At 48.0% G+C, this 27669-nt stretch overlaps 2 protein-coding genes across 2 annotated transcripts in view; both read right to left on the bottom strand.

The window, feature by feature from the left end:
- LOC309350566 (uncharacterized protein) overlaps positions 1-20546 on the bottom strand; it is a gene marked incomplete at its 5' end in the record, with an annotated part of 32528 nt that extends 11982 nt beyond the window's left edge. The window contains 5 exons of the mRNA XM_081877530.1: positions 5093-5224; positions 12057-12188; positions 12800-12931; positions 16762-18591; positions 20465-20546. Of these exons, the coding sequence (XP_081733656.1) occupies positions 5093-5224; positions 12057-12188; positions 12800-12931; positions 16762-18591; positions 20465-20546 (2308 nt within the window). The remainder of the gene's footprint in view (positions 1-5092; positions 5225-12056; positions 12189-12799; positions 12932-16761; positions 18592-20464) is intronic.
- The window catches only part of LOC309350125 (uncharacterized protein), a 64716-nt gene extending 38517 nt beyond the window's left edge, over positions 1-26199 (bottom strand). Inside the window, exons 1-4 of the mRNA XM_081876794.1 lie at positions 26165-26199; positions 23733-24853; positions 22479-22651; positions 20990-21051 (exon numbers count right to left, since the gene is read on the bottom strand). Of these exons, the coding sequence (XP_081732920.1) occupies positions 20990-21051; positions 22479-22651; positions 23733-24678 (1181 nt within the window). The 5' untranslated portion in view covers positions 24679-24853; positions 26165-26199. The remainder of the gene's footprint in view (positions 1-20989; positions 21052-22478; positions 22652-23732; positions 24854-26164) is intronic.
- Positions 26200-27669: the final 1470 nt, after the last annotated feature.

Below are 27669 nucleotides of genomic sequence, written 5' to 3'. Positions count from 1 at the left end.
ATAGTAACAATAATTTGTTATTCATACCCTGTCCATCTGACTAGGTTTCCCTAGCCGTTCTGGGAGGCTTCCAGCACACATAAAAACATAGTAAACCAACAAACTTTAAAAGCTTCCCTATACAGAACTGCCTTCAAATGTCTTCTAAAAACATATTGTTGTTTATCTCCTCGACATCTGGTGGGAGGGTGTTCCACAGAGCAGGCGCCACTATTGAGAAGGCCCCCGCCTGGTTCCCTGTAACCTCACTTCTTGCAGTGAGGGAACTGCCAGAAGGGCCTTAGCGCTGGAGACACTCCTTCAGGTATACTGGGCTGAGGTTGTTTAGGGCTTTAAAGTTCAGCACCCACACTTTGTGCTTTGAAGTGTATTGGGAGCCAATGTGAGTCTTTCAGGACCGGTGTTATATGGTCTTGGCGGCTGCTCCCAGTCACCAGTCTAGCTGCCGCATTCTGGATTAGTTGTAGTTTCTGAGTCACCCTCAAAGGTAGCCCCATGTAGAGCGCATTGCAGTAGTCTAAGCGGGAGATAACCAGAGCATGCACCACTCTTGTGAGACAGGGCACAGAATTGATCTGCACCTCCATGGACAGCTGTGAGTCCAAAATGACACCCAGGCTGCGCACCTCATATCTGAGGGGCAGAGTTATCCCATTCAGGACCAGCGAGTCCCCCACAACTGCCCACCCTGTCCCCCCAAAACAATACTTCTGTCTTGTCAGGATTCAGCGTTAGGCACTATTCATCCTCCAACCCTCTCACACAGGACTTTCACTGCTTTCACTGGTTCTGATTTGAAGGAGAGGTAGAGCTGGGTATCATCGGCATACTGATGAACACCCAGTCCAAACCCCCTGATGATCTCTCCCAGCGGCTTCAAATAGATATTGAAAAGCATCGGGGAGAGGACGGAACTCTGAGGCACCCCACAAGTGAGCACCCAGGGATCCGAACATTCATCCCTCAACACCACTTTCTGGACATGGCCTAGGAGGAAGGAGAGGAACCACTGTATAACAGTGCCCCCAGCTCCCAGCCCCTCTAGATGGTCCAGAAGGATGTCATGGTCGATGGTGTCAAATGCTGCTGAGAGATCCAGCAGAACTAGGAAACAGCTCTCACCTTTGTTCCTAGGCTGCCGGAGATCATCGACCAGTGTGACCAAGGCAGTTTCATGCCTATGATGAGGTCTAAATCCCAACTGGAAGGGATCCAAATGGTCCGCATCTTCCAGGCGTGCTTGGAGTTGTTCAGCAACCACCTGCTCAATCACCTTGCCCAAGAATGGAAGATTTGAGACTGGGCGATAGTTGGCCATGATGGCTGGGCTCAAAGATAGCTTTTTAAGAAGAGGTTTAATAACTGCTTCTTTAAGTGGATATGGGAAGATTCCCACACAGAGGGAAGCATTCACCACCCCGCACAGCTCATCGCCCAGCCCTTCCCAGCTCTCTTTATGAGCCAGGATGGGCAAGGATCAAGGAGACAGGTGGTCAGTTTCACTTGTCTCCACATCCTCAGATGTAACAGACTGGAATTGTTCCCATGTGACATGACTAGGCAGAGCTCTGGCACTCTCCCACCCCAACCCTGCCCCATTGTGGGGTCTACCACCCTCCGAATCTGATTTTTACCTGCAAAAAACTTTGTGAAGTCATCAAAGGAGACCTTGCAGTCCGTGCTGGACTCAAGCTGGTGAAGGTGGATCTGTAAAACTCCAGACCACCTGGAAGAGTCTCCTGGAACTATTTTCTGCAGATGCAATAGAGTCGGTGAAGAAGGTCCTCTTTGCCATCGTTATCAAAACTTGGTAGGCTCAACGTTGAGCTGTAACCCATGTTCAGTCTGATTCAGAGTGGGTTTTCTGCCACCGGCACTCTAGCCATCATTTGATTGCCCTCAGCCAAGGGGAGAACCACGGGGTCATCGAGGCTCCATGCAATTGGGGTGGGCACTTCAGAACCAGACAAGTCAACAACCCTAGTTAACACCGCATTCCAACGAGCCACCAGTAAATCAGCTGAAAGGCCATCAACATGGGATAAAACATCCCCTACCACTCTCTGGAAACTATGTAGATCCATTCATTAAGTGGCTGTGGCGGACCATTCTAATTGGTCCCACTTCCCTATGCAGGGGATGGTAGCGGAGAAGTCTAGTTGCAACAGGAAGTGATCCGACATAGCACTTCTTTTGTTTCACTTTTAGTGTCAGATCACCCACATCCATAGAAGTGAACACCAGATCTAAGGCGTGTCCGCCACTATGAGTTGGACCAAACTTATTCAGGTACAGCCCCATGAAGGCCATGCTTTCCACAAAGTCCCAAGCAGCACCGTGTAAGGTCATGTTGGCATGGATGTTAAACTCACCCAGGACCAAGATGGGTGGCTCCAGGAAAACATCGACATGACCTGAAGCAGCGTGAGCAGGGAATCCTTGGTGCAGCGGGGAGGTTGGTACACCAATAGCAATCCTGTACTGCCTGTTCTGCCCCTATTGCCCAACTTTAGAGAAGTGGGTCTTCCTAATAAGGACGCCCAATGAAAACAAAGGACTAGCTAAAAATCACTGCAACCCTCCCTCCCCACCCACAGGACCTGGGTTGCTGTGCATAAGGAAAGCCTGGCAGACAAGCACCAGCAAGAACAGGCTCATATGCCTCATCCAACCAAGTCTCTGTTACACATTCCAGTTCAAGTCCTCAATCCATGATCAAGTCATGGACGGCAGTGGTCTTCTGGATCATTGACCTGGCATTGCACAGCAGCACCTGAAGGTCATGTGGGACACCCTTGTTGATACCTGTAACCTTCTGGTCAGGACCAGACCCAGAGGCAGGGATAGTCTCCAAACAACGAGTAAACCTGCCCCCTCGGTAATGACATGGTCTGGTCCTAGAGGATCTCCTCCTCCTGCCCATGATCACGGAAATCGGGTGTCCCAATAAATCCCCCCTCCCCCCCGTAGAACCTGCCCAAGCCAACCCCATTGGCTAGGACTCACTCCCTGAACCTATCCCCTTAAAAACAGATTTCCTTATAAAAACCACAAAACAAACCTATTACTAGAAAATAACAAGAGAATCAATGCCACTTGCGGAAATGATTCCCATAGATTACGCACTGAATAATGCAGCCTCATTTGGAGACACAGAGTGCTTCTCCATTTTCCTAAGCCTAAAGTCAGAGGAAACATTTGCAACCACTTTGGCCTGAACCGGTAAATACAAGGAGACAGCTTACCTCTTAACATTCCAACTAGTAGTCCTGTCGCGTAATATGCAAGTTGTACTCCTCAAGTTGCTCAACTATAGGTCATATATGTTACCACCCCTACCCTAATCTGAACATTGAAAACTGATGGAATCATATAAAAGTAGAGTTGGAAGGGACCCCAAAAGCCAACTAGTCCAACCCTGCAATGCAGGAATTTCAGATAAGCATCCATGACAGATGGCCATCCAACCTCTGATTAAAAACCTCCGAGGAAGGAGAGTCTACAACCTCCCAAAGGAGCAGCTCGCCCTGTCAGAAAGTTCTTCCTGATGTTGAGTCAGAATCTTTCTTCTAACTTGAAGCCACTGGTTCAGGCCCTGCCCTGCAGAGAGGGGGAAAATAAGATGGCTACATCTTCCATGTGGCAGCCCTTTAGGTATTTAGAGAAGGGTATCGTATCTCCTCTCAGCCTCCTCTTTTCCAAGCTAAAAATACCCAGTTTCTTCAACCGTTCCTCATAAGCCTTAGGCTTCTAGACCTTTGATCATCTTGGTCACCATTCTATGAACACTTTCCAGATTATCAATCATGTTTCTTAAACTGGGGTGCCCAGAACAGGACACAGTATTCCCGGTATGGTCTGAACAAGGCAGAATAGATGACTATTAATTCCCTGTATCTGGACTCTAGACTTCTCTTGATGCAGCCTAGAATAGCATTAGCTAGTTTTGCTGCTGCACCACACTGTTGAATTATGCTAAGCTTGTGGACCACCAAGACCCCTAGATCCTTTTCACATGTTTTACTGGCAAGCCAAGTATTTCCTGTCTTATATTTGTAAAGTTGGTTATTCCTGCCTAAGTGCAGAACCTGACAGTTGCCTGTATCAAAACTCATTTTCTTAGTTTGGACCCAGTTCTCCAATCTGTTAAGGTCATCTTGAATCCCAATTGTGCCTTCTGCAGCATTAGCTCCCCCTCCAGGGTTGTTGTCATCTGCCAATTCGATGAGCATCCCCATAATTCCATCATCCAAGTCATACATAAAGACGCTGAACAACAATGACCCAGGACAGAACCCTGTGGCACCCCACTTGTCACTTTTTTCCAGGATGATAAGGAACCATTAACGGGCACTCTTTGGGTTGAGTCAGTCAACCATCTACCAACCCACCTAAAGGTAAAGTAAAAAAAGGTAAAGGACCCCTGGACAGTTAAGTCCACTCAAAGGTGACTATAGGGTGATCTTTGAATGAAGGGTGCCATACAAATTTAATAAATAAATTTCTATACAACTTTTTCTATCTTCTCATTCATATTCCCTCTGATTTTATTCATTTGTTCTGCTTCCCTAAATATAGAGACCACCAATAATTAAATATAGATATTTAAAATATCTCTCTGTGTGTGTTTTCGTTTGTTTGCTTAAAAGTATCGCAATCTGCTTTTAGTTATTTCGGTAAGAAAGTGACGAATACATTTAATATAAAGAACAAATAAATCAAGAGAGGACAAACACCTCCACAAACTCCCCTTTTCATATTTGCTCAATGGTGGCAGGCAATCAAGGATATCCAACTCGAGGCCTCCCCGTATGGAATACCTTTCATAACTGTGTCCACCTTCTTACTTGACTGCACCCAATTGATTGTCGGTCTGGGCGGCTGCACAAAGTTCTCCTCACACATCTCCTGGCTGCACCAGTAATGCCTCTTCACTCAGCTCTGTCCCATCCTTTGGTACCTCCCACTAAACTGGCTGTGGCAATGGCCAAATTTGCGTAACCCCTTCAACCCCACAACAGGAGCCCCGTGGTGAAACCCAGCTCCAAGCCAGCCAGCCCCACCACTGTGAAGGTAGGTGCCAGATTCTCACCTGAAGATATCTCCGCTGGAAGATTCTGCTTCGGAGGTCTTGCATCTTCCTTCTGAAGCCATGGCACGGTGAACAAGGACGAGGTGAACAGGTCCCCTTTACTACCTGGAGCCTCCGATCTTTCCACGCATGCTGCAACATCAAGCAAAGGTGGTTGAGTAGCCATTCTACTACATTTGGAAGGTTTCTTACTCGCTCCCCACTCCGTGGCCTCCAGCGGACCTCATGTCTGGCCCTCTTTGGAAGAAGAATCCTGAGGCTGTTTGGTGGGCTGCTTTTGAGCATGGCCCTTGGCTTCCTTGCCTCCTGCTCCCTTCTCAAGATGCCATCGCAATCCCTCTACTATGCAAGTAACTGCAGGAGGGGGCATACACAGATCCTAATCCGACCCACAAACTGGATAATTACACATTAACCTGAGGCCTTTTGCATGAAGAGCAAGTGCCCTCTCTCACGTTTTAGTTTTATGTCAGGGGTTTGTACGCAGGTGCCTAGCTGTTCCAAAAATTCCTACATCACAGCCCTGGCCCTAAACCTGGGTAGCTGATTTCTGGCACTCCAGAGGTTGCTGGACTTCAACTCCCAACAGCCCTGGCCAGCAAGACTAGGAAGCGAGGATGATGGGAGTTACAATTGAGCATCATCAGGGGAGGCCAGCTTAGCCAGCCAGCCACCCTCCCCGCCCAAATATCTTAGGTCACCGATAGTCAAGAAATCTGCTCCTTTCCTTTCAGAACGGAACCCTTGCTCTCCCAAAATCAGTGCCACCTGAATTAAAGTCCCTTTAGCAGTTGCATAGATCTCCACAGCAGCCTGGATTCGCTGCGCCTTTTTGTTCATGATAAACCACATTAATACCATTTAAAAACTCCTGTCTAAGCCCAATACTTTCTAAATTTTGTATCATAAAACTCCAAGACACGTTGTCAAAGGCCTTCTCCGCATCAATAAACATTAACATTGCTTTACAATTTTTTCTTGCTTCTAACTTTTCCAAAATATCAACTATATTCCTAATATTATCTTTCATATGCCTTCCAGGCAGAAATCCTGCTTGGTCCTTATGAATATATTCTGACAGGACCTTCTTCAACCTATTGGCCAAGATATTGACAAAGATTTTGTAATCCACATTAAGTAATGAGATTGGCCTATAGTTTTTGACATTAGATCTATCTTGATCTTGTTTTGGAATCAGGGTTATATAAGCTTCCTTCCAGGTTTTGGGTCCTTTTCCCTCCTATTATCTTATTGCAAACTTCTACCAATGACTGAATAAGCCAATCTTTCATAGTCTTATAGTATTTTTCTGACAATCCATCTGGTCCCGGGGCTTTGCCAAGTTGCGTTGAATTTATTGCATTTTCGATCTCCTGCCGTGTAATTAAACCATTTAGTAGGATCCTTTTACCTTCAGGAATCTTCTGCAAGCCATTAGTTTTAATAAACTGCTAAATTTTGATCTTGTCTTCTTTACCATTTTTATACAGTTGTTTGTAATACTTCTGGAAACATCATCTTATCTCCACAGGGGTCTCCACAGACTTTCCTTCTGATATAATATTTGTAACATTGTATTACAGTGAGGCTCCTGATGGGGTCTCTGCCATGGGAGCATATTCACCCAGTGCTTTTCCAGCTGCACTGGCTCCCGGTGGAGTACAGGGTCAGATTTAAGGTGCTGCTTTTGACCTTTAAAGCCCTTCAGGGCCTAGGACCCTCGTACCTACGGGACCGCCTCTCCTGGTATGCCCCACGGAGAGCCTCAAGGTCTATAAATAGCAACACCCTAGTGGTCCCGGGCCCTAAGGAAGTTAGATTAGCTTCGACCAGAGCCAGGGCCTTTTCAACTCTGGCCCCGGCTTGGTGGAACGCTCTGCCTCATGAGACCAGGGCCCTGCAGGATCTGATTTCTTTCCGCAGGGCTTGTAAGACAGAGTTGTTCCGCCTAGCCTTTGGCTTAGAGCCAGTTTGATTCCCTCCCCCTCTTTCTTCTTTCTCCTTTCTCCTCCTGCGATGAGGCTGCATTTTAATATTTTAATGTTGTATTTTAATCTTGTTTTTAAGTTGTATTCATTCAACTTGTTTTTATTATTGCTTGTTAGCCGCCCTGAGCCCGGCCTTGGCTGGGGAGGGCGGGGTATAAATAAAAATTATTATTATTATTATTGTCAAACAATGTGTTTGTACCTAGTGGTGGTAGTAGTACTTTGTTTTTGTCTCTTTTTTAACTGCCAAGATATGAGTTTCCCATGTTTATTTGCAGATTCAACATTCCTTTGTCTCATCATTCTAAATTTCCATTCTATTTCTTGGTTTATAATGTGTGAATACTGGGTCTGTAAGGCTTTAATTTCATTCTGCATCTGCAAATTCTTTGGATTACTTCTAAGGATCTTCTCTTTGTCTTTTAATTGGTCCAAAATTTTATCTTTCTTTTCATTTTGTATCTTTCTCTTAACTGAATTTTGTTGAATGAGGAATCCTCTCGTTACTGCTTTACTTGCATCCCAAATTACTCTTTTTTCCATTCCAAAAATCATATTCATCTCAAATTAGTCTTTTAGAGTCTTTTGGGCCTTATTATTTGCTCATTCCTCAACAAATCATCATTCATCCTCCATCTGAAAGATCCCTGTAAAGACAATTTCACTTCCATAAATACTACACTGTGATCGGAACAGGTTTGGGGGCAAATTTCCATTTTTGTTACTCTGGGAACCAAGTCTCTGGATATCTATAAATAGTTGATTCTCGAAAATGATTGATTTGCATCTGAATAGAATGTGAAGTCTTTTAAGTTGGATTTCTAATTCTCCATATGTCTGACAGATCGAATTTATCTGGTATGTCAAAAAATGTCTTAGGTAGTCTGACAGCATTCAGTATTTTTTGCAACTCCATTCAGATCTCTCATTAGAATTAATTTATAATCCAAGTAGTATTTTTCCTTCTCAGGGTGGTTGCCAAATCTCTATAATTGGATCTCAAGTTCAAAAAATGTTTAGGAAATCCCTTAAAAAGGACAATTGCTTTGTCCTGAATTTTTAAACCTTTTTTGTCATGGAGGCCCAAAATAACATCTCTTTGTTCTTTAGGCTTGAAGACCACAATACAATTGAAGGTAATTTTTGAATCTTTTTTAGAACCAAATCTGTAGGCGTTTCTATCCAAGAACCTACTTCGTCTTTTTTTAAACTCCCACTACACCACAAATTGATCTATCATCCACTCCCTGAGCCGATCCTGTTCCAGTTGAGGTACCCCTTTCAATCTTAGCTGAGATTCCCGCTCTCTCATCTGCAGAAATGCGATCGAATTTGAATTTTCATATCGTAATCTTTCTAAATCAGTCACTCTAATTGTTGTCTAGCTGTGTCAGTCTCGTCTCGTGACTTGTAACCTGTTTCCACCGCTTTCAGTTCCACTCTCAGTTCCTCAAAGTCTTTGCCCAATTTTTCAATGTCCTGAGAATTACCTTTTACAGTGGTACCTCAGGTTACATACGCTTCAGGTTAGACTCCGCTAACCCAGAAATAGTGCTTCAGGTTAAGAACAGAAATCGTGCTCCAGCGGCGCAGCAGCAGCGGGAGGCCCCATTAGCTAAAATGTTGCTTCAGGTTAAGAACAGTTTCAGGTAAAGTATGGATCTCCGGAACAAATTAAGTACCGTATTTTTCGCCCTATAGGATGCACTTTTCCCCCTCCAAAAATGAAGGGGAAATGTGTGTGCGTCCTATGGGGTGAATGCAGGCTTTCGCTGAAGCCTGGAGAGCGACACAGACCCCTCTAGCTCTCCAGGCTTCAGGAAGCTATCCACAAGCCTGCGGAGCCCGGCAGAAACTCCCGCGGGCTCCGAAGGCTCGCGGATAGTTGCCTGCAGCCCAAAGTCCGGGGAGCGCGGCACTCTGCAGCCTGGGCTGTGGGCAGCTATTCGCAAGCCTGCAGAGCCCGGCGGAAGTTACAGCGCCGTGCTCCCCGGGCTTCAGATAGCAGCAAGCTCCGGGAGCGATGGTGAGGTTGAGCGCAAAATCACCATTGCTTCCGGACCCGTTCTGGGGGCTGGGGTCAGAGGAAGCGCAAGCTTCCCCCGCCCCGCAAGCTCCAGGAGCAATGGCGAGGTTCAGCGCAACCTTGGCATCGCTTCTGGACCCGTTCTGGGGGCTGGGGTCAGGGGAAGCTCGGGGGGGAAATAATTTTTTTTTCTTTATTCCCCCCCCCCAAAAAATAAGTGTGCCCTATGGGCCAGTGCGCCTTATAGGGCAAAAAATACGGTACTTAACCCGAGGTACCACTGTATGTCCTCTTTTATTTCAGTCAACAATTGCATGACATTATCCTCAAAAGTCGCACTTCTGGAGCCTTGTCTTACTGTGCCCTTACCTCCTTTCTCTCAACTCAGGAATCTCAAGGTCAGTCACACAGTCAGAGGGGGAAAAGAGAAAAACAGATTCCCACAACAATCAGTTGCAGACAGCCAGCAGCTCCTCTTTTCCTTTTTATTATAAAGACAGGCTCTTTAATACTCCTCACAACCCTCAGAATTTTTTAAAAAAATTCTGGAGGTAAAAGATACTTTTTGTAACATAGAAACCAGTCCAGAAAGCAACAGGATACTTTGTATCATACAAAGAGGAAGCGAAAGTTGAAAGTTTCCTCTCCCTTTATGACATCACAATGGAGTCTAGCCTTTCCCCACCGGGGAATCCGCTGCAGAAAGAAAAAGTCTCTTTAGCTTGAAACTCAGTCTAGCAGGGTTCTTTTGAAGTAAAAGTTCTCCCCCCTCCCCCCTGCCAGAAGGGGGGGATTTTGACATTTACTTGCAAATTTTCTGACAGTCTTTTCCTCTTTGCAGCTTCGGTCAACAATCGCCGCTTTCGCTTTTAGGTCAGCGAAAAGGGATAGACCTGCGTATCTGAATCCCTTTCTGTCTGAATTGTTGCCAAATTTATGCTTCCTTTTTTCCTTTACTCACGGTTCCAAATATTAGCCTTTTTTCGGAGAAATTGGCCGCTCACGATCGCCAGACTTGGAGCTTCGCACTGTGAAGGAAACGAGTCGTTTCCATTGTGCCGTGTCTCCAACCCCACTCGCTCTCGGGGCTCTTTACCATAGCTTAACAGGGAGTAGTGGAGTCGCAGAAGACACCAACCGGAACACCATGCCCTCAGAACGCTCTATCTGAGGTTTCTTGGGGTACCGCGTCACTCTAGCGGTCACCCCTTAGCTTCACTGCGCTGGGGCTCTTTCAACCGAAAGAGCTCCTGTCTGCCATCATCGGGCAACCAACCGGAAGTGGCTCCCTGTGCAAGTTTTGTGTCACCTGCCAATTTCATGAGTATTCCCATAATGCCATCACCCAAGTCATATATAAAGACATTGAACAACGACCCAGGACAGAACCCTGTGGCACCCCACTTGTCACTTTTCCAGGATGATGAGGAACCATTACTGGGCACTCTTTGGGTGCAGTCCGTCAACCAGCTACCAACCCACCTAAAGGTAAAGTAAAAAAAGGTAAAGGACCCCTGGACAGTTAAGTCCACTCAAAGTTGACTATGGGGTTATGGCACTCATATCGCTTTCAGGGCGAGGGAGCCAGCGTTTGTCCACAGAAAAGTTTTACTTGGACCCTAACACACATTGTAACAGAGGTCGGTCTCCTACCTATCCAGTGTTTGAGATATGGAAGCTAGTAGCTCAATGGCACCTTACACCTAGGCTATGGGCACAACAACAGAATGTCTAGGCACACTTTTTTAAATAACAAAAATACAAAGCTGAAAATGAATGAACTGCAGCTAGAATATTATGTCCGTTTATCACAGTCTAGTCTTTCTCCTGCTCACCTCCCGAATAATAAGAGGGTCTCTTCTCCAGTCTTCATTTGGGGAGGCATAAAAAGGTCCTCCTTTCCTTCCACTTTGCAGTTTTAATCTGAAATCTTAGGCGAAGTATTGAACCCAGAGCTCAGAAACTGCTCGCGCTAATGAAATTCCCTGTCGCAAAATGCGCATAGAACAATGGGAGCTTCAAACACTGTGCTATCCCATATCAAAACTACCACCAAAGCCTACCTGCATCCTAAATGGCTCACCATACTCCACCCACAAATTCATTATAAGCCCTCAATATTATGCCCATGTACTTCATCAGGACTCTTCCTTAATTGGGCTGTTTCTCCAATGTCACTCCACCAGGTGCCAAAAATCCTGCTGGCCAGGTTGACTCATTTTTCTATTTTGCATTCTCATTTTGTATTTTTTATGTTGTGAGCTGCCCTTGATCTTTTAAGGAAGGGTGGCATACAAATTTAATAAATAAATTTCTATACATCTTTTTCTATCTTCTCATTCATATTCCCTTTGATTTTATTCATTTGTTCTGCTTCTCTAAATATAGAGAGCACCTATAAGCAAATATAGATTAAAAATGTCTCTCTCTCTCTCTCTGTTTGTGTGTGTGTGTTTGCATGCTTGCTTGCTTAAAAGTATTGCAATCTGCTTTTAGTTCTTTTGGTAAGAAAGTGACGAATACGTTTAATAATAAGAACAAATAAATCAAGAGAGGACAAACACCTCCACAAACTCCCCTTTTCATATTTGCTCATTGGTGGCAGGCAATCAAGGATATCCAACTCGAGGCCTCCCCATATGGAATACCTTTCATAACTGCGTCCACCTTCTTACCTGACTGCACCCAATTGACTGTCGGTCTGGGCGGCTGCACAAAGTTCTCCTCGCACATCTCCTGGCTGCACCAGTAACGTCTCTTCAGTCAGCTCTGTCCCATCCTTTGGTTTTGTTGTTGTTTAGTCCTGTCCGACTCTTCGCGACCCATCCTTTGGTACCTTCCCCTAAATTGGCTGTGGCAAATTTGCGTAACCCCTTCAACCCCGCAACAGGAGCCCCGTGGTGAAACCCAGCCAGCCCCACCACTGTGAAGGTAGGTGCCAGATTCTCACCTGCAGATATCTCCGCTGGAAGATTCTGCTTTGAAGGTCTTGCATCGTCCTTCTGAAGCCATGGAACGGTGAACAAGGTGGAGGGAGTTAAGTCTCCTTTACTACCTGAAGCCTCCGATCTTTCCACGGATGCTGCAATATCAAGCAAAGCTGGTTTAGTAGCCATTCTTCTTTATTTGGAAGGCTCACCATACTCCACCCATAGTTTCATTATAAGCCCTCAATATTATGCCCATGTACTTCATCAGGACTCTTCCTTAATTGGGCTGTTTCTCCAATGTCGCTCCACCAGGTGCCAAAAATCCTGCTGGCCAGGTTGACTCATTTTTCTATTTTACATTCTCATTTTATATTTCTTATGTTGTGAGCTGCCCTTGATCTTTGAAGGAAGGGTGGCATACAAATTTAATAAATAAATTTCTATACATCTTCTTCTATCTTCTCATTCATATTCCGTCTGATTTTATTCATTTCTTCTGCTTCTCTAAATACAGAGAGCACCTATGATTAAATATAGATTAAATATAGATTTAAAATGTCTCTCTCTCTCTGTGTGTGTGTGTGTGTGTGTGTGTCACCTCTTCAGTCAGCTCTTTCCCATCCTTTGGTACCTCCCCCTAAACTGGCTGTGGCAATGGCCAAATTTGCGTAACCCCTTCAACCCCACAACAGGAGCCCCGTGGTGAAACCCAGCTCCAAGCCAGCCAGCCCCACCACTGTGAAGGTAGGTGCCAGATTCTCACCTGAAGATATCTCCGCTGGAAGATTCTGCTTCGGAGGTCTTGCATCTTCCTTCTGAAGCCATGGCACGGTGAACAAGGACGAGGTGAACAGGTCCCCTTTACTACCTGAAGCCTCCGATCTTTCCACGCATGCTGCAACATCAAGCAAAGGTGGTTGAGTAGCCATTCTACTACATTTGGAAGGTTTCTTACTCGTTCCCCACTCCGTGGCCTCCAGCGGACCTCATGTCTGGCCCTCTTTGGAAGAAGAATCCTGAGGCTGTTTGGTGGGCTGCTTTTGAGCATGGCCCTTGGCTTCCTTGCCTCCTGCTCCCTTCTCAAGATGCCATCGCAATCCCTCTACTATGCAAGTAACTGCAGGAGGGGGCATACACAGATCCTAATCCGACCCACAAACAAACTGGATAATTACAAGGCAAGGAGAGCTTGCTCCAACCTACTCCACCCACAAACTGGATAATTACACATTAACCTGAGGCCTTTTGCATGAAGAGCAAGTGCCCTCTCTCACGTTTTAGTTTTGTGTCAGGGGTTTGTACGCAGGTGCCTAGCTGTTCCAAAAATTCCTACATCACAGCCCTGGCCCTAAACCTGGGTAGCTAATTTCTGGCACTCCAGAGGTTGCTGGACTTCAACTCCCAACAGCCCTGGCCAGCAAGGCTAGGAAGCGAGGATGATGGGAGTTACAATTGAGCATCATCAGGGGAGGCCAGCTTAGCCAGCCAGCCACCCTCCCCGCCCAAATATCTTAGGTCACCGATAGTCAAGAAATCTGCTCCTTTCCTTTCAGAACGGAACCCTTGCTCTCCCAAAATCAGTGCCACCTGAATTCAAGTCCCTTTAGCAGTTGAATACAGAGCTTCACAGCAGCCTGCTAGATTCATTGCTCCCTTCCCTGCTCCTTTTATGGCTGACATAGGAAATCTCCAGCCAACAAGCTTATTCTGTTCCGGCACAGGCCTCAGTTTGACCTATGACACTGTTTTCCCCAAGCCTCACCCACCAGCCTCACACCTGAAGTCCCATGTCATGGAGTGGCAGATCACCTGCTATGTGTGCAGAAGTTCCCAGGTTCAATCCCCAGCAGCATCTCCAAATAATGATGATGATGATAATAATAATATATTAGATATATATACAGTTGTACCTCGGGTTACATGCGCTCCAGGTTACAGACTCCGCTAACCCAGAAATAGTACCTCGGGTTAAGAATGTTGCTTCAGGATGAGAACTGAAATCGTGCTCTGGCATCGTGGTGGCAGCAGGAGGCCCCATTAGCTAAAGTGGTGCTTCAGGTTAAGAACAGTTTCAGGTTAAGAACGGACCTCCGGAACGAATTAAGTACTTAACCCGAGGTACCACTGTACTGCCTTTTAACAAGTGATCTCAGGATGGCTCACAAGAAAAAAGGACAAATAAGTAATTGAAACAAAAACAATGAAACAACAATTTATTTCTTCTACCCTGCCCATCTGACTGGGTTGCCCCAGCCGCTCAATGCAGCTTCAACAAAAATACAGTGACAAACATTAAAAGCTTCCCGATACAGGGCTGCCTTCAGAATTCCTATCTCTTTGACAAGTGACAGAAAGGTGTTCCACAGGGCAGGCGCCACTACCAGGAAGTCCCTCTCCCTGTTTCCCTGTATCTTCACTTCCAGCAATGAGTGGACTGCCAGAAGGCCCTCGGAACTGGACCTCAATATCCAGGCCGAGCAACAGGGGTGAAGTCACTCCTTCAGGTATACAGGGCTGAGGCCATTGGGCTAATGGCATTCCATGCCTGAAACCCTGGAGAGCTTCTGCCAGTCAATGAGGCAATATTACGCTAAATGGACCAGTGGTCTGACTCAGGATGATGCAGCTTCCAGCACCAAAAGGTCCCAGGTTCAGTTCCCATCATCTCCAAAAAGGGCTGGGAGAGACTCCCTGCCTGAAGCCACCAGTCCGTGTAGACCATTTTTTCTCAAACTTGGAATTCCAGCTGCCATTGGACTACAACCCCCACCATCCCGGATCACTAGTCCTGCTAGCTATGTATGATGGGAGTTGTAGTCCAACAACAGCTGGGAATTCAAGTTTGAGGAATAATGGTATCGAAAATACTGAGCTCAGGTGGATCCAACATTGCCAAGAGTTGAGCTCTATGCCTTTCTGCGTGCCCAAGTTATTCTCGCCCAGCTACTGGATAACATCTGGAGGCACCAGCCGCTCCCAAATCATGCATGTCCTCCTAACCCAGCCACACGACATGCAGCCTGTGACCCAGCCCAAGGTGGGATTCTCTCCCGGACGCCAGCATGCGCTTCCTTGCACAGCACACAACTGTGTCCAGAAAACCTTATGGGCAGGGGCTGCAACTAAACAGAAACAAAGTCAACGTGCCCTTTTGTGCGCAGTCTATATAGCTAAGTTGGTAGGCCATGAGGCTCTTGATCTCTGGTACATTTCCAATCCTCTTCAACAGGGGTCAGCAAACCTTTTCAGCAGTGGGCCATTCCACCGTCCCTCAGACCATGTGGTGGGCCGGACTATATTTGGGGGAGGGGAATGAACAAATTCCTTTGCCCCACAAATAACCCAGAGATGCAATTTAAGTAAAAGGACACATTCTACTCATGTCAAAACACGCTGATTCCCAGACCATCCGAGGGCTGGATTGAGAAGGCGATTGGGCTGCAACCGGGCCCTGGGCCTTTGGTTGCCTCCCTCTGCTTTTCAATCACCCAGACTGGTGACCTGCAAGCAAATCTCTGACTCACTCCATGTCCATGGCAGTGTTGGCCTATGTCAAGAATAGAGGATCCTGGTGCCATCCAGGTGCTGTGAATGGAATCCTAGAACTGTAGAGTTGGAGAAGTCCCCAAGAGTCCTGTAGCCCAACCCCAGCAATGCAGGACTCCCAACTCCCATCATCCCTGACCCTTAGCAAAATATCTAGATTTGATACTATCCACAAACTATGTGCTAAAGAGCACTGGAGGATTAATAAATTCACGCAAGCCTTTCTTACTCAGTTACCATACCAGGAACATCTGTAGCTTGCTGTTCAGCAAAACCTCAAACCACAATATAAGCAACATGTGCTCTGACACAACCCTGATCTGACTTCATTACTTCCGTTTCCTTGAGAATCGCTTGCTTCTCCATCAAGCTGTATTTGAATCACAAGAGATCCATCCACAGAAATGAGAACACCTAAACAGAAATGCGCCAGCTCTCCTGGCACAGCTCTTGAAGCCTCAACTAGCATTTTTCCTCACTGGCCCAAGAGCCAGCGTGGTGAAGTGCTGGACTAGGGCCAGGGAGACCCGAGTTCAAATCCCCACTCAGCTTTAAACTCAGTGGGTGATGTTGAAGAAGAGTTTGGATTTGATATCTGGCTTTATCACTACCCTAAGGAGTCTCAAAGTGGCTAACATTCTCCTTTCCCTTCCTCTCCCACAACAAACACTCTGTGAAGTGAGTGAGGCTGAGAGACTTCAGAGAATTGTGACTGGCCCAAGGTCACCCAGCAGCTGCATGTGGAGGAACAGAGAATCGAACCCGGTTCACCAGATTACGAGTCCACTGCTCTTAACCACTACACCACACTGGCTCTCAGGGTTGTTGTGGGGTGAAATGAGGAGGGGGAGAACCATGTATGCCACCTTGAGCTCATCGGAGGATAGAAATGTAACCATAAATCAGTAAAATCACATATCATTGTGTATTCGGTATGCCACAAAAGGAACCAGTCGCCCGGACCAACGGATTGCAGAAAGGATCCCTGCAACCCAGAAGCAACAGCACAGGTGTGTTCACCACTACCAGAGAAGCCGGCGGGATCTCAGGGCAGTCCTGAACTGGAGCAGGGATTGTGCATTATATCACCAATGCAAGTCTTGACGGCTATCTCCAACACAGAACAACCTCCCTCTACAGCCAGACCCACCCTCAGCCCCCTTCCCGACAACTCCTCACCTGAGCAAGGAGGAACGACTCCTGGCACCACTTCCTGACTGCTCTCCTGCTTCTTTTCTTCGCTTCCTGCAGGGATACTTAACTGGGGGCTTGGGCCAGCCACACTTGGGCTTTCCCGCACACTTGAGACCTCCTTGGAGGCTAAGGCAGCTTGCACCACCTGGGTTGCAACCAGCTGCATCATGGAGACAAGGGATGCTGGATCGATCTGCACAACGGGGGGCAAGCTTGTTCCTTGGGGGAGTCCCCCACCCACTGCGCCTCCAGGCTGCAGCTGTGACAGGGCCTGCATGACACTTTGTTCTATAAGAGGCGTCAACGACAAGCGCAACTGATCTTCACGTTGGCGGTCTCCTTGTTCCTGCATTGTTGCCTCCTTCTTGGGAAGCTCCTGATGGCCGGGATTTGTCTGCAGTGGATGGTCTGGCTTGCTGGGTGGCTGTTCTGCCACATCAGATTTGGATGGAGGTTGCCGGTCTCCTTGTTCCTGCGTTGCTGCCTCCATCATGGGCAGCTCCTGATGGCCGGGATTTGTCTGCAGTGGATGGTCTGACTTGCTGGGTGGCTGTTCTGCCACATCAGATTTGGCTGGAGGTTGCCGGTCTCCTTGTTCCTGCGTTGCTGCCTCCATCATGGGCAGCTCCTGATGGCCGGGATTTGTCTGCAGTGGATGGTCTGACTTGCTGGGTGGCTGTTCTGCCACATCAGATTTGGCTGGAGGTTGCCGGTCTCCTTGTTCCTGCGTTGCTGCCTCCATCATGGGCAGCTCCTGATGGCCGGGATTTGTCTGCAGTGGATGGTCTGACTTGCTGGGTGGCTGTTCTGCCACATCAGATTTGGATGGAGGTTGCCGGTCTCCTTGTTCCTGCGTTGCTGCCTCCATCATGGGCAGCTCCTGATGGCCGGGATTTGTCTGCAGTGGATGGTCTGACTTGCTGGGTGGCTGTTCTGCCACATCAGATTTGGCTGGAGGTTGCCGGTCTCCTTGTTCCTGCGTTGCTGCCTCCATCTTGGGCAGCTCCTGATGGTCGGGATTTGTCTGCAGTGGATGGCCTGACTTGCTGGGTGGCTGTTCTGCCACATCAAATTTGGCTGGAGGTTTTGCCACATTAGATTTTGCTGGTCTCCTTTTTCCTCGTTTCCTTGTCCTGGTCTTCTTCCTGGTCTCCTTTTGCTGGTCTCCTTCTTCCTGAGTTGCTGCCTCTTTCTTGGGCAGCTCCTCATGGCCGAGATTTGTCTGTGGTGGATGGTCTGACTTGGGTACGAGTTCTGCCACATCAGATTTGGCTGGAGGTTGCCGGTCTGCTTCCTCCTCCATTGCTGCCTCCTTCTTGGGCAGCTCCTGATGGCTGGGATTTGTCAGCAGGGGACGCTCTGACTTGTTGGGTGGTTGTTCTGCCACATCGGATTTCGCTGGAGGTTGCTGGTCTCCTTTTTCCCGCGTTGTGGCCCCCTTCTTGGGCGGCTCCTGGTGGCCAGGATTTGTCTGCAGTGGATGCTCTGACTTGTTGGGTGGTTGTTCAGCCACATCAGATTTCGCTGGAGGTTGCTGGTCTGCTTGCTCCTCCATTGCTGCCTCCTTCTTGGGCAGCTCTTGATGGCTGGGATTTGTCTGCAGTGGATGGTCTGACTTGCTGGGTGGTTGTTCTGCCACATCAGATTTGGATGGAGGTTGCTGGTCTCCTTTTTCCCGCGTTGCGGCCTCCTTCTTGGGCGGCTCCTGATGGCCAGGATTTGTCTGCAGTGTATGGTCTGACTTCTTGGGTGGTTGTTCTGCCACATCAGATTTGGCTGGAGGTTCCCTGGAGCTTCCTGCTTCTGCAGACGACGCTAAAGAGGGGGAGAAAAAGCAAGTGGCTTATTATTATTATTAACAATAGTATTAAATTGGTATACCGCCCTCCATCCATCTCAGGGCGGTTCACAACATAAAAATACAAGATTAAAAACCCAAAACATACAAAATAGAAACAAGAACAAAATGGAACCAATACCACCACCCCTTGCAACAAAGGTCTACCCTGCATAGCATGAGTGCAAGAAGATCATTGTACTAAGCAACTGTAAAAAATACCAAGTGGGTAGTATTGATTAAATACCAAGCAGTAGTATTGATTAAATTGGTATACCGCCCTCCATCCATACATCTCAGGGCAGTTCACAACATAAAAATACAAGATTTAAAACCCAAAAGTTACAAAATAAAAACAAGAGCAAAATGGAACCAATACCACCCCCCACCCCCCCGTTTATCAACGCTCTACTGCAAAACCTTTGGCAACAATACTGCAGGGAAGCAGCAGAATATCTCCCCTGATCCTTGGTCACTGCTGAATTTGCACCCAAGTTCTACCCTGCATAGCATGAGTGCAAGAAGATCATTGTACTAAGCAACTGTAAAAACTACAGAGTGGGTGGGGGAAAACACCAGAGGAGTGAAATGGTTGAGATCAACCAACATCCCCTTTTGAAATGGGTTGCAGAGTCACTTACACAATCCAATATAGGAACAGGCTTGGTCTCCTTGGCAGGCATTATACTGACGCAATGACAAAGCCAGGAAAAAAGCCCCAGAACAGAACAAAGTATTCACTGAGCCAAAGCCACTGCAACACGCCTGCCATTATCACACACATACCGTAATCCTGCTTACAAAAAACCAAAGGCCAGTTAATGAAGCATCTGTAACATCTACCTTACCTGGAGATCTAGTTGATTTTCTCAGTTGTCTCTTCTGGCTAAAAGAGCTTTGAGAACTCGAGCTGGGGGAGCTTGGTCGCTCTGAAGACCTGGACCTACATCTGGGGCTCCTAGATCGTGACTGTTTGCTGTGGGGCCCAGGGCTCCTAGATCGTGACCGAGTCTGACTCAAGGCATGGCCAGGGATTGAGTGCTGTGAAGTGTTTGGGTTTGAACTGGTAGAGCATGGCATTGGAATATGTTTTTCTTTCTTGTCGCCTTCATGTCTGCAAAAGGCAGAAAAAACAGGAGTTGAATGACTTCTCTTTTTCAAATTTAAAAGGAGAAATCAGATCTGCCAAGATGTTATTTTTGCAAATGGAAACCAACTAGAAATAGGAATTCTCAGGGTTAAAGCTAAAAGCATCAAAAGCCTACAGAATACGGCTGATGGGCCTGCAGCATCTAATAACTAAAAGAACCCAGATGCTGGGAACAGAATCCCCAGCTTCATACCAGGAAATTATGGCTGCCACCTGCACTGGGAATGGCTACCTGCCTGCTAGTGGCTGAGCTGCAGCGCAACCCACAGCTGCTCAGCCAGGTGGCCCCTGGAGCCTTAGAACGAAGACATGAGGGCCTGCAGTCTGAGTTAAGCAGCTCCTGACTTCCAGTCTGCTGCAGAGGACAATGGCGGTGTGCTGAGTGTCGTCCACGACACGGAGCTGGCAGAGAGGCTTGGAGGGCAGCACCAGAGTTCAGCGCACCCCCCAAAAAACCCCACAGGAGTGTGGGGACCCAAGGGTTCCAGCAGAGTGAAAATTCTCCCCCCATCAAGCCTGATCAATGTTAAGTCTGAGTTAAGCAGCTGCTACATATACTGGTCAGTGACAACCAGTAACCTAGGGCGGAAAATATTAATCCCGGGGGGGGGGGGGGTTGAGGTGGGGGGGTACTGTCAAGGATGAGATTACTGCAGCCTAATTCTCATTACTAAGTATTCATGTTGAGATTAAAAGGTTACCTCTGTAACGAAGAGCATTCTTCTGGATTCCACTCAGGATGCCTGTTTCAAGAAAAGCCAGCAAAACAGCTGTGTTATTCATTTGACACAGTACATGTACTCCATTCCATTATCATTCAGGCAAGTTTCTAAAACTGTCAAGTACTTCTCTCCCTTTTGTCCAAATTATTGATCTCTTACTACTGATCTTCTGGGGAAGTTTAAAGGCGATTCCATGAGGATTCCCTGACTCTTGGACCCAGTATTCCAAAAGCTCCCTGAAACGAGACAGGTCCCAGCTGTCCCAAAGCCACACATCGTAAAACTCTGCTCATGCTCCACAGGCATCTAAAAGCCACAGAATGCAAGATGAGACGCCTCTGAGCTTCTGAGCTCCCACAACTTCCTTGGCTGAGGTTTGTGGCAAGGCATGTAAGCAATGGCTATGCTGCTTTTAGCAAAGCCCTGAGGTATCCAGGCAGTCACATTTCCAAACCATTTCAAATCCTCAATCTATTCCCAATAAATTAAAATGAAAGGCCTTACCGTTGGCGTAGCTCATCACATTTCCCAGAGTGTGCAGCAGTGCGCACGTGCAGATTCCAGCCCTACAGGGAAGGAGGGAGGGAGGGAAGAAATCAGCATGAGAACACAAAAAAGCCTGGATGCTAAATGAGAACCAAGTGTCACCTAGTCCAGCATCCCATCTACTGCGGCCATCAGCCAGAAGCTCCGCTGTCCGGGGCGATCTTAAAATGCTGGTGGGCGGCAGAGAAGCCTTCGCTGCCACCTGCCAGCATTTAAAAAAAACCCCGGACAGCGGAGGACTGCTCCGCTGTCCGGGGCGATCTTAAAATGCTGGTGGGCGGCAGAGAAGCCTTCGCTGCTGCCCACCAGCATTTTAAGATCGCCCCGGACAGCGGAGAAGTCCTCCGCTGTCCCGGAGTTTTTTAAAATGCTGGCAGGCGACAGCGCTGCCGCCCACCAGCATTTTAAGATCGCCCCGGACAGCGGAGAAGTCCTCCGCTGTCCCGGAGTTTTTTAAAATGCTGGCAGGCGACAGCGCTGCCGCCCACCAGCATTTTAAGATCGCCCCGGACAGCGGACTTCAAAAGCCGTCCGGGAAAGCGGAGAAACGCGCGTTTCTCCGCTCTCCCGGGAAGGCAGGCTGGCAGGGGGGAGCAAAGACTTTTGCCCCCTGCCGGCCTTCAGAAGAGGTCCAGGACCTGTTCTGAAGGCCGGCGGGGGGGCGAAAGTCTTTGCTCCCCCCCCGGCCTTCAAAAGCCGTCCGGGATAGTGGGAAGCGCTTCCCTGCTATCCCGGACCGCTTTTAAAATGCTGGCGGTGGGGAGCAAAGCCTTTCGGCCCCCGCCGGCCTTCCTGGACCTCTTCTGAAGGCTGGAGGGGGGGGAAAGGCTTTGCTCCCCACCGCCAGCATTTAAAAGAGGTCCCCGGAGATTTCCCTATGGGCTTTCTTCTTGCGAAGCAAGCCCATAGGGAAATTCGTCTTGCGAAGCGCCTCAAAAAACGGAAAACCCTTTCGTCTAGCGGGTTTTTCGTCTTGCGAGGCATTCGTCTTGCGGGGCACCACTGTATATCTGAGTTTCTACAGCAGAGTAGAAACACACTCACCTGCCCTTCAATCCTGTGTATGAGTTTAACTGTGGACAATGTTCAATACTGTGCAATGCATTTAATATTAAAATAGACAACAGCAGCTCAAAGTCAGATAAGACAGAGTCTCCAGACATGGTGTCAGGTTTGAATCCCACCGATGCCAAATGGGCTTTCTGGATGTGGGGATTCATGGTGCCCTGAGGTGGCAGAGATGTCTCCTTGGGGATTAGGGGAGGGGAGATATGCTGCAGTGATGCTGTCCAACAAGATTTGGAGCTCACTCATGTTGACTTCCCCAGGATAACAACAACCACTCCTCATAGCGTAAGATCTGCTTGAAAGCAAGAGTGGAAAATGCACTCATCCTGAGCTCAATACAACCGTGTGCACTTTTTTTCTGCAAAAACAAAGAACTCACTGTCATATCTGCACATTCTATTTTACACAGAGAACACACGTGTGGAAGTACTGTTGGTGACACAGCATGATAATCGTTCATCATTGACGGAGACGGAGATCCTGAAGACTGAGGCATCAACGAAGCCGCAGGTGTTGTTGCGGGTTGAGCCACTGAAGGTACCACAGGTCCTGCTGAAGGAAGGCATGATTCTGTTATGCAACACAGATGGATGCCAACGAAATTCCAGGAGAGAGGATGCCAATGGCAAAGGCCACCTTGGAGCTTGCTCCTACTGGATATCTCCTTCTCGCCCCCCAAAAAGATCATTTCCCATCAACTACTCTGCGCAGGGGACAGTAAGCAAATAATACATCAGGGTCTTTTCCAGCTGAACCCCTCCCATCCTCCAGGGCCATTCTGAAGATCCACAGTGGTGTAGTGGTTAGTGTTGGATACAGAGCTGGGAGACCAGGGTTCAAATATCCACTCGGCCACAATGCCTGCCTCTCAACCTAACCTATCACACAGAGCAGTTGTGAGGACAAAAAGAGAAGAGGGAGAGCCATGTACGCCCCCACGAGGTCCCTGGATAAAAAGGTAGGATAGAAATGAAATAAATAAACAAACTAATAAATAATTCTGCCAGACATTGCCCAGTAGGCAGGATACTGATGGGATTCTATAGTACGGTATCTTTTTTTGAAAAAATGTAGGTTCATGTTACCTGTAAACCGGATTGGAAGGATTTTGATCCTGAAAGACAGGATATAAATAACTGTAACAACAAAAAACACCCCCTCCCCAAAAAACCTCCTTGCTTATAGAACCCATGGGTGTGTGAGGGCAAGATATCTATGGTGCTTTCCTGGAACCCCAACTGTTGTCTTTCTTCTCCACCAGTGTTTGTAAGAGCTTAAAAAGAGCCCAGGTACCTGATCAGGCCAGCAGCCTATCCAGCCCAGCAGCCAGTACTGCAGAGATCACAAGCAAGGGCAGAGCTCAGCTGCACTGCCTGCTTCTGTTCCCCAGCAACTAGTATACAGATGTGCCCATCCTACAATCCTGGAGGTTGCATCCCTCATCATAACAAGCAACCATCATAACAAGCCTTACTCTCTGAATTTGTCTAATCCACTTTTGAAGTCATCCACATTGGTGGCTGTCACTGCATCATGTGGTAGAAAATGCCATAGTTTAACCCTGAAGTCTTCATGGGATTACTGGTTAGCCTGGTTTCTACACACTTACTGCCATATTCATAACTGGACTTACTTTTCACCAGGGAATCAGATCCACCCTGTCCGCCAGAGGTTTCCTCTTCTTTGCCCTGAGATAAAGTGGGCAACTGACGAGCCTTCTTGCGCTCAACAATGTCCCTCAGAATCATAGCCATGTTTTCAGGCTTCAGCTGATCATCTGAATAGTGGCCGAATTCCTCCAAATCTTTAGCAGATAAGCCAAAGTTTGAGAGAATTCTTGCAGCACTCTCTTCTGTGTAATGCCTCTGAGTATCTGCAGCATTTTCTGAAGTGGGCTGATCTGAGCTACAATTACCAGGTGGCAATGGATCATTCTCCTGACTGTTAGTGCCACATCCTTCCATCCCAGAAGACGACTTTCCTGGCCCTCCAAAAGTCCTACACTGCCTTTGGTCAGGTGCATTAGAAGAAGACGTGCTCTCTTTAGGATCACACATATTAGGACAGGAGCCGCTCATATTTGGCTGCGTATATTTTCTGCGTTTCTTTCTGGGTTGCCATGTGTCATCTGGACAAGGACCTCCAGTCCATGGGGTCATATCTCCCCCGGGTCCCCACGTGTCATCTGGACAAGGACCTCCGGTCCATGGGGTCATATCTCCTTCGGGTCCCCATGTGTCATCTGGACAATGACCTCCCATCCACGGGGGCATATTTCCTCCGGGTCCCCATGTGTCATCTGGACAATGACCTCCCATCCACGGGGGCATATTTCCTCCGGGTCCCCATGTGTCCTCTGGACAAGGACCTCCAGTCCATGGGGTCATATCTCCTTCGGGTCCCCATGTGTCCTCTGGACAAGGACCTCCCATCCATGGGGGCATATTTCTTCTGGGTCCCCACATGCCACCTGGGCAAGGACCTCTCATCCATGGGGGCATATTTCCTCTAGGTCCCCACCTGTAACCCCGAAAATTCCCCCCCTTCTGTTGGTTTTTCTTTTTTTTAGACTTGACCATGGCTAATTACACCTATGACCAATTTAAGGAAGGATGAAGTGTGGCAGAATGGTCAGAAGCAACAGGGTTCAACTACTGAGATCACTTGGGTCTTAAACTGAACAAGCTGCAGAGGAGGACGCAACAGAGGGAAATGCCAAATCTGCAGCAATTCACAGCAGACACCACCACCAAGCTGAAAGTAAAAACACAAAATGTAATCAGAAAGGAAGGTGTGCAGAGGCTTTCCAGTGTACTGCACTGTGCGTCGCATGCATGACTGTTGGCCTGCTGTCCTTGAGGCCAGGGTGGCTGATCGAGAGAAATTGAGAGAGGTAGAGGGTGAGGGATGAGGCATTTGGGCATTTTACTATTGCTTTCTGAGGCCAGAATGATAGCTCCTCTGCTGTTGTGGACAATGAGGCTCCCCTAGAAGAACACCATGCTAAGGAAGAGGCAAGCAAATTTGCTCATGGCAAACAACTGAAAGTCTGCAAATTTTGATAATAAGCCCAATTTGCCTTGGGGGTTGAATAATTTTGATTGCAACTATCTCACCAGTCTCCTCTTCTCCAGACTGAACATACCCAGCTCCCTTCTCAGGATTGGTTTCCAGACCCTTGGTCATCTGGGTTGCTCTTTTCTGCACACAATCCAACTTGTTGATCACATTCTTAAACTGTGGTGCCCAGAACTGAACACAGGACTCCAAGCGTGGTCAGACCAAGGCAGAAACATGCCCTCCAACCTTTCCCTAATGAAAATAGGGATGTCCTATCCCGTAATGATAATTTTACTCTTTATACCCCACCCATCTGACTGCCTTTCCCCAGCCACTCTAGGCAGCTTTCAACAGATAGAAAATATAAGAATAAATCATTAACTTCCCTCTACAGGATTGCTTTCCGACAGCTCTGGGGTCAGATCACTCCATACCCTCCAACATTTCTCCCATGAAAACAGGGACATGGGACATTCCGGGATCATATCAGAAACTGGGATGGCTTCTGGAAAACAGGGACACTTGGGAGGGTCTGTAGTAGTAGTAGTAGTAGTAGTAGCAACAACAAAACAATAAATAATAATAACAAGGCAGCCCTGTTGAGGGAAGCTCTTAATATTTGATTAATTATTGTACAGTATTTTAATATTTTGTTAGAAGCCGCCCATAGTGGCTGGGGAAACCCGTCCAGATGGGCGGGGCATAAATAAATGCATATTATTATTATTATTATTATTATTATTACACCAGGTACACCCCTCTCCTCCTCCCGGGGGAGCCTCCATTCCGGCTTCTGCCCGGCAACAGGAAAGGCCTACCGGGGGGGGGCAGCCAATGAGGGCCCGCTCTTTCCCTCCCTGAGGACTAGAAGCCCCGCAGGCAGAGGACGAAGAGTTCTCCCGCCAAGGCGGCGAGCGGGGGAAGGAGAACGAGGCCTCTTCAGGCGCGGACCCTCCCTCCCCGCCCGCCCGCCCTCATCCTCGGCCGCCATCTTGCGCCGCTTACCTCAGCCCAGGCCTCTTTCCGCCGCCGCCGCCGCCTCAACCGCCCTCGGAGCGCCACGCGCAGGCGCGGAGAGGGGTGTACTGCGCGCGTGCGCGGCAGGCCCCTGGCTGCCGATTGGCAGAGGGGGCGGGGCCGAACAAATGCGCTCGCGCTCGCTCGGTCTCTCTCTCTCAGGCACATCTGGAGAAGGGCGCATGCGCGCTCCGCGTCTCCTTCCTGCGCGTGCGCTCTCGGCGCCGCCGCCGCCGCCCCTGCTCCTAACTGGTGGAGCCTCCAGAGGCAGAGGCAGTCTACCCCCCGGGAGCCCGATGGCGGCGTCTGCGAGAAAGGGGTCGGGGCGGCCGCTTGATTCGGCAGGGCTCTTCGCACGAGAGGCTGTTGGCGCCCAGGGGGTATTCGAGGGTTAGTGGGTTTGGGACCTGGAAGAGACCTGGGTTCGAATCCCGCCGCACTCGGCCAGCCACTGCCCCTCAGCCCAAGCTACCTCACCAGGCTTTTTGTTGAAAAAAATACCTGAAGGAGCGTCTCTACCCCCATCGTTCTGCCCGGACACTGAGGTCCAGCTCCGAGGGCCTTCTCGGTGGTGGCGCCTGCCCTGTGGAACGCCCTCCCACCAGATGTCAAGGAAATAAACAACTACCTGACTTTTAGAAGACATCTGAAGGCAGGCCTCTTTAGGGAAGCTTTTAATGTTTGATGTTTCACCATGTTTACTTGTACCCCACCCATCTGACCACAGATTACAGTAGAAATAGCATGGCCTCAGCCCTTTCATTAAAAGCAGTCAGTTCCCAAAAGCTTGTTGGAACAAAAAGTTCTTAACCTGCCTGTCTAACCTCTTTAGGCAGGAATTTCCAAAGTCTGGGAGTAGCCACCAAGAAGGCCCCCTCTTAATTAATTAACAAGATTTATAATCCATGTTACTGTCCCAGTATCAGGCACTCGTGCCTTACAACATGATCCAAAAAAACCACCAAAGTCATTACACAACAAGTTGGGTTTTTTTAATGACTTTCTTTGGAACTGCTTTACTTGTTTTGCCTGATTATGTTGTTGGTACCTGTCTGGAGAGCTTGTGGTGAAGAAAGATCTTAGGGTAAGAAATCCTATAAATAAAATCCAGCAACCACCACATTGTTTCCTATATCTGTTTGTTGATTCACTTTAATTTATGGCCTAGTGGTTTAGGAATTACGATTCATGACATTTACACATTACAGAATTTGCACTGAGCTATATGTAACCTTGAGCTATATGTAACCTTGAGCTATATGTAACCTTGAGCTATATGTAACAAACTGCGGGAGGCAGTGGAAGACAGGAGGGCCTGGCGTGCTCTGGTCCATGGGGTCACGAAGAGTTGGACATGACTAAACGACTAAACAACAACAACATATGTAACCTGCCCTGGAACCACATGCTAAGGCTGAGCTCCAAATGCCTGTAAATAAACCAACACGGAAACCTGCAGATAACCTAAAGGACTCAGCTATGTAGCTGTAAAT

This window comes from Podarcis erhardii (assembly GCF_964252035.2).
Source record: "Podarcis erhardii genome assembly, chromosome: 9".
NCBI classification, from domain to species: domain Eukaryota; kingdom Metazoa; phylum Chordata; class Lepidosauria; order Squamata; family Lacertidae; genus Podarcis; species Podarcis erhardii.
The sequence above is the reverse complement of the archived record's forward strand: the minus strand, read 5'-3'. Positions and strand labels throughout refer to the sequence as shown.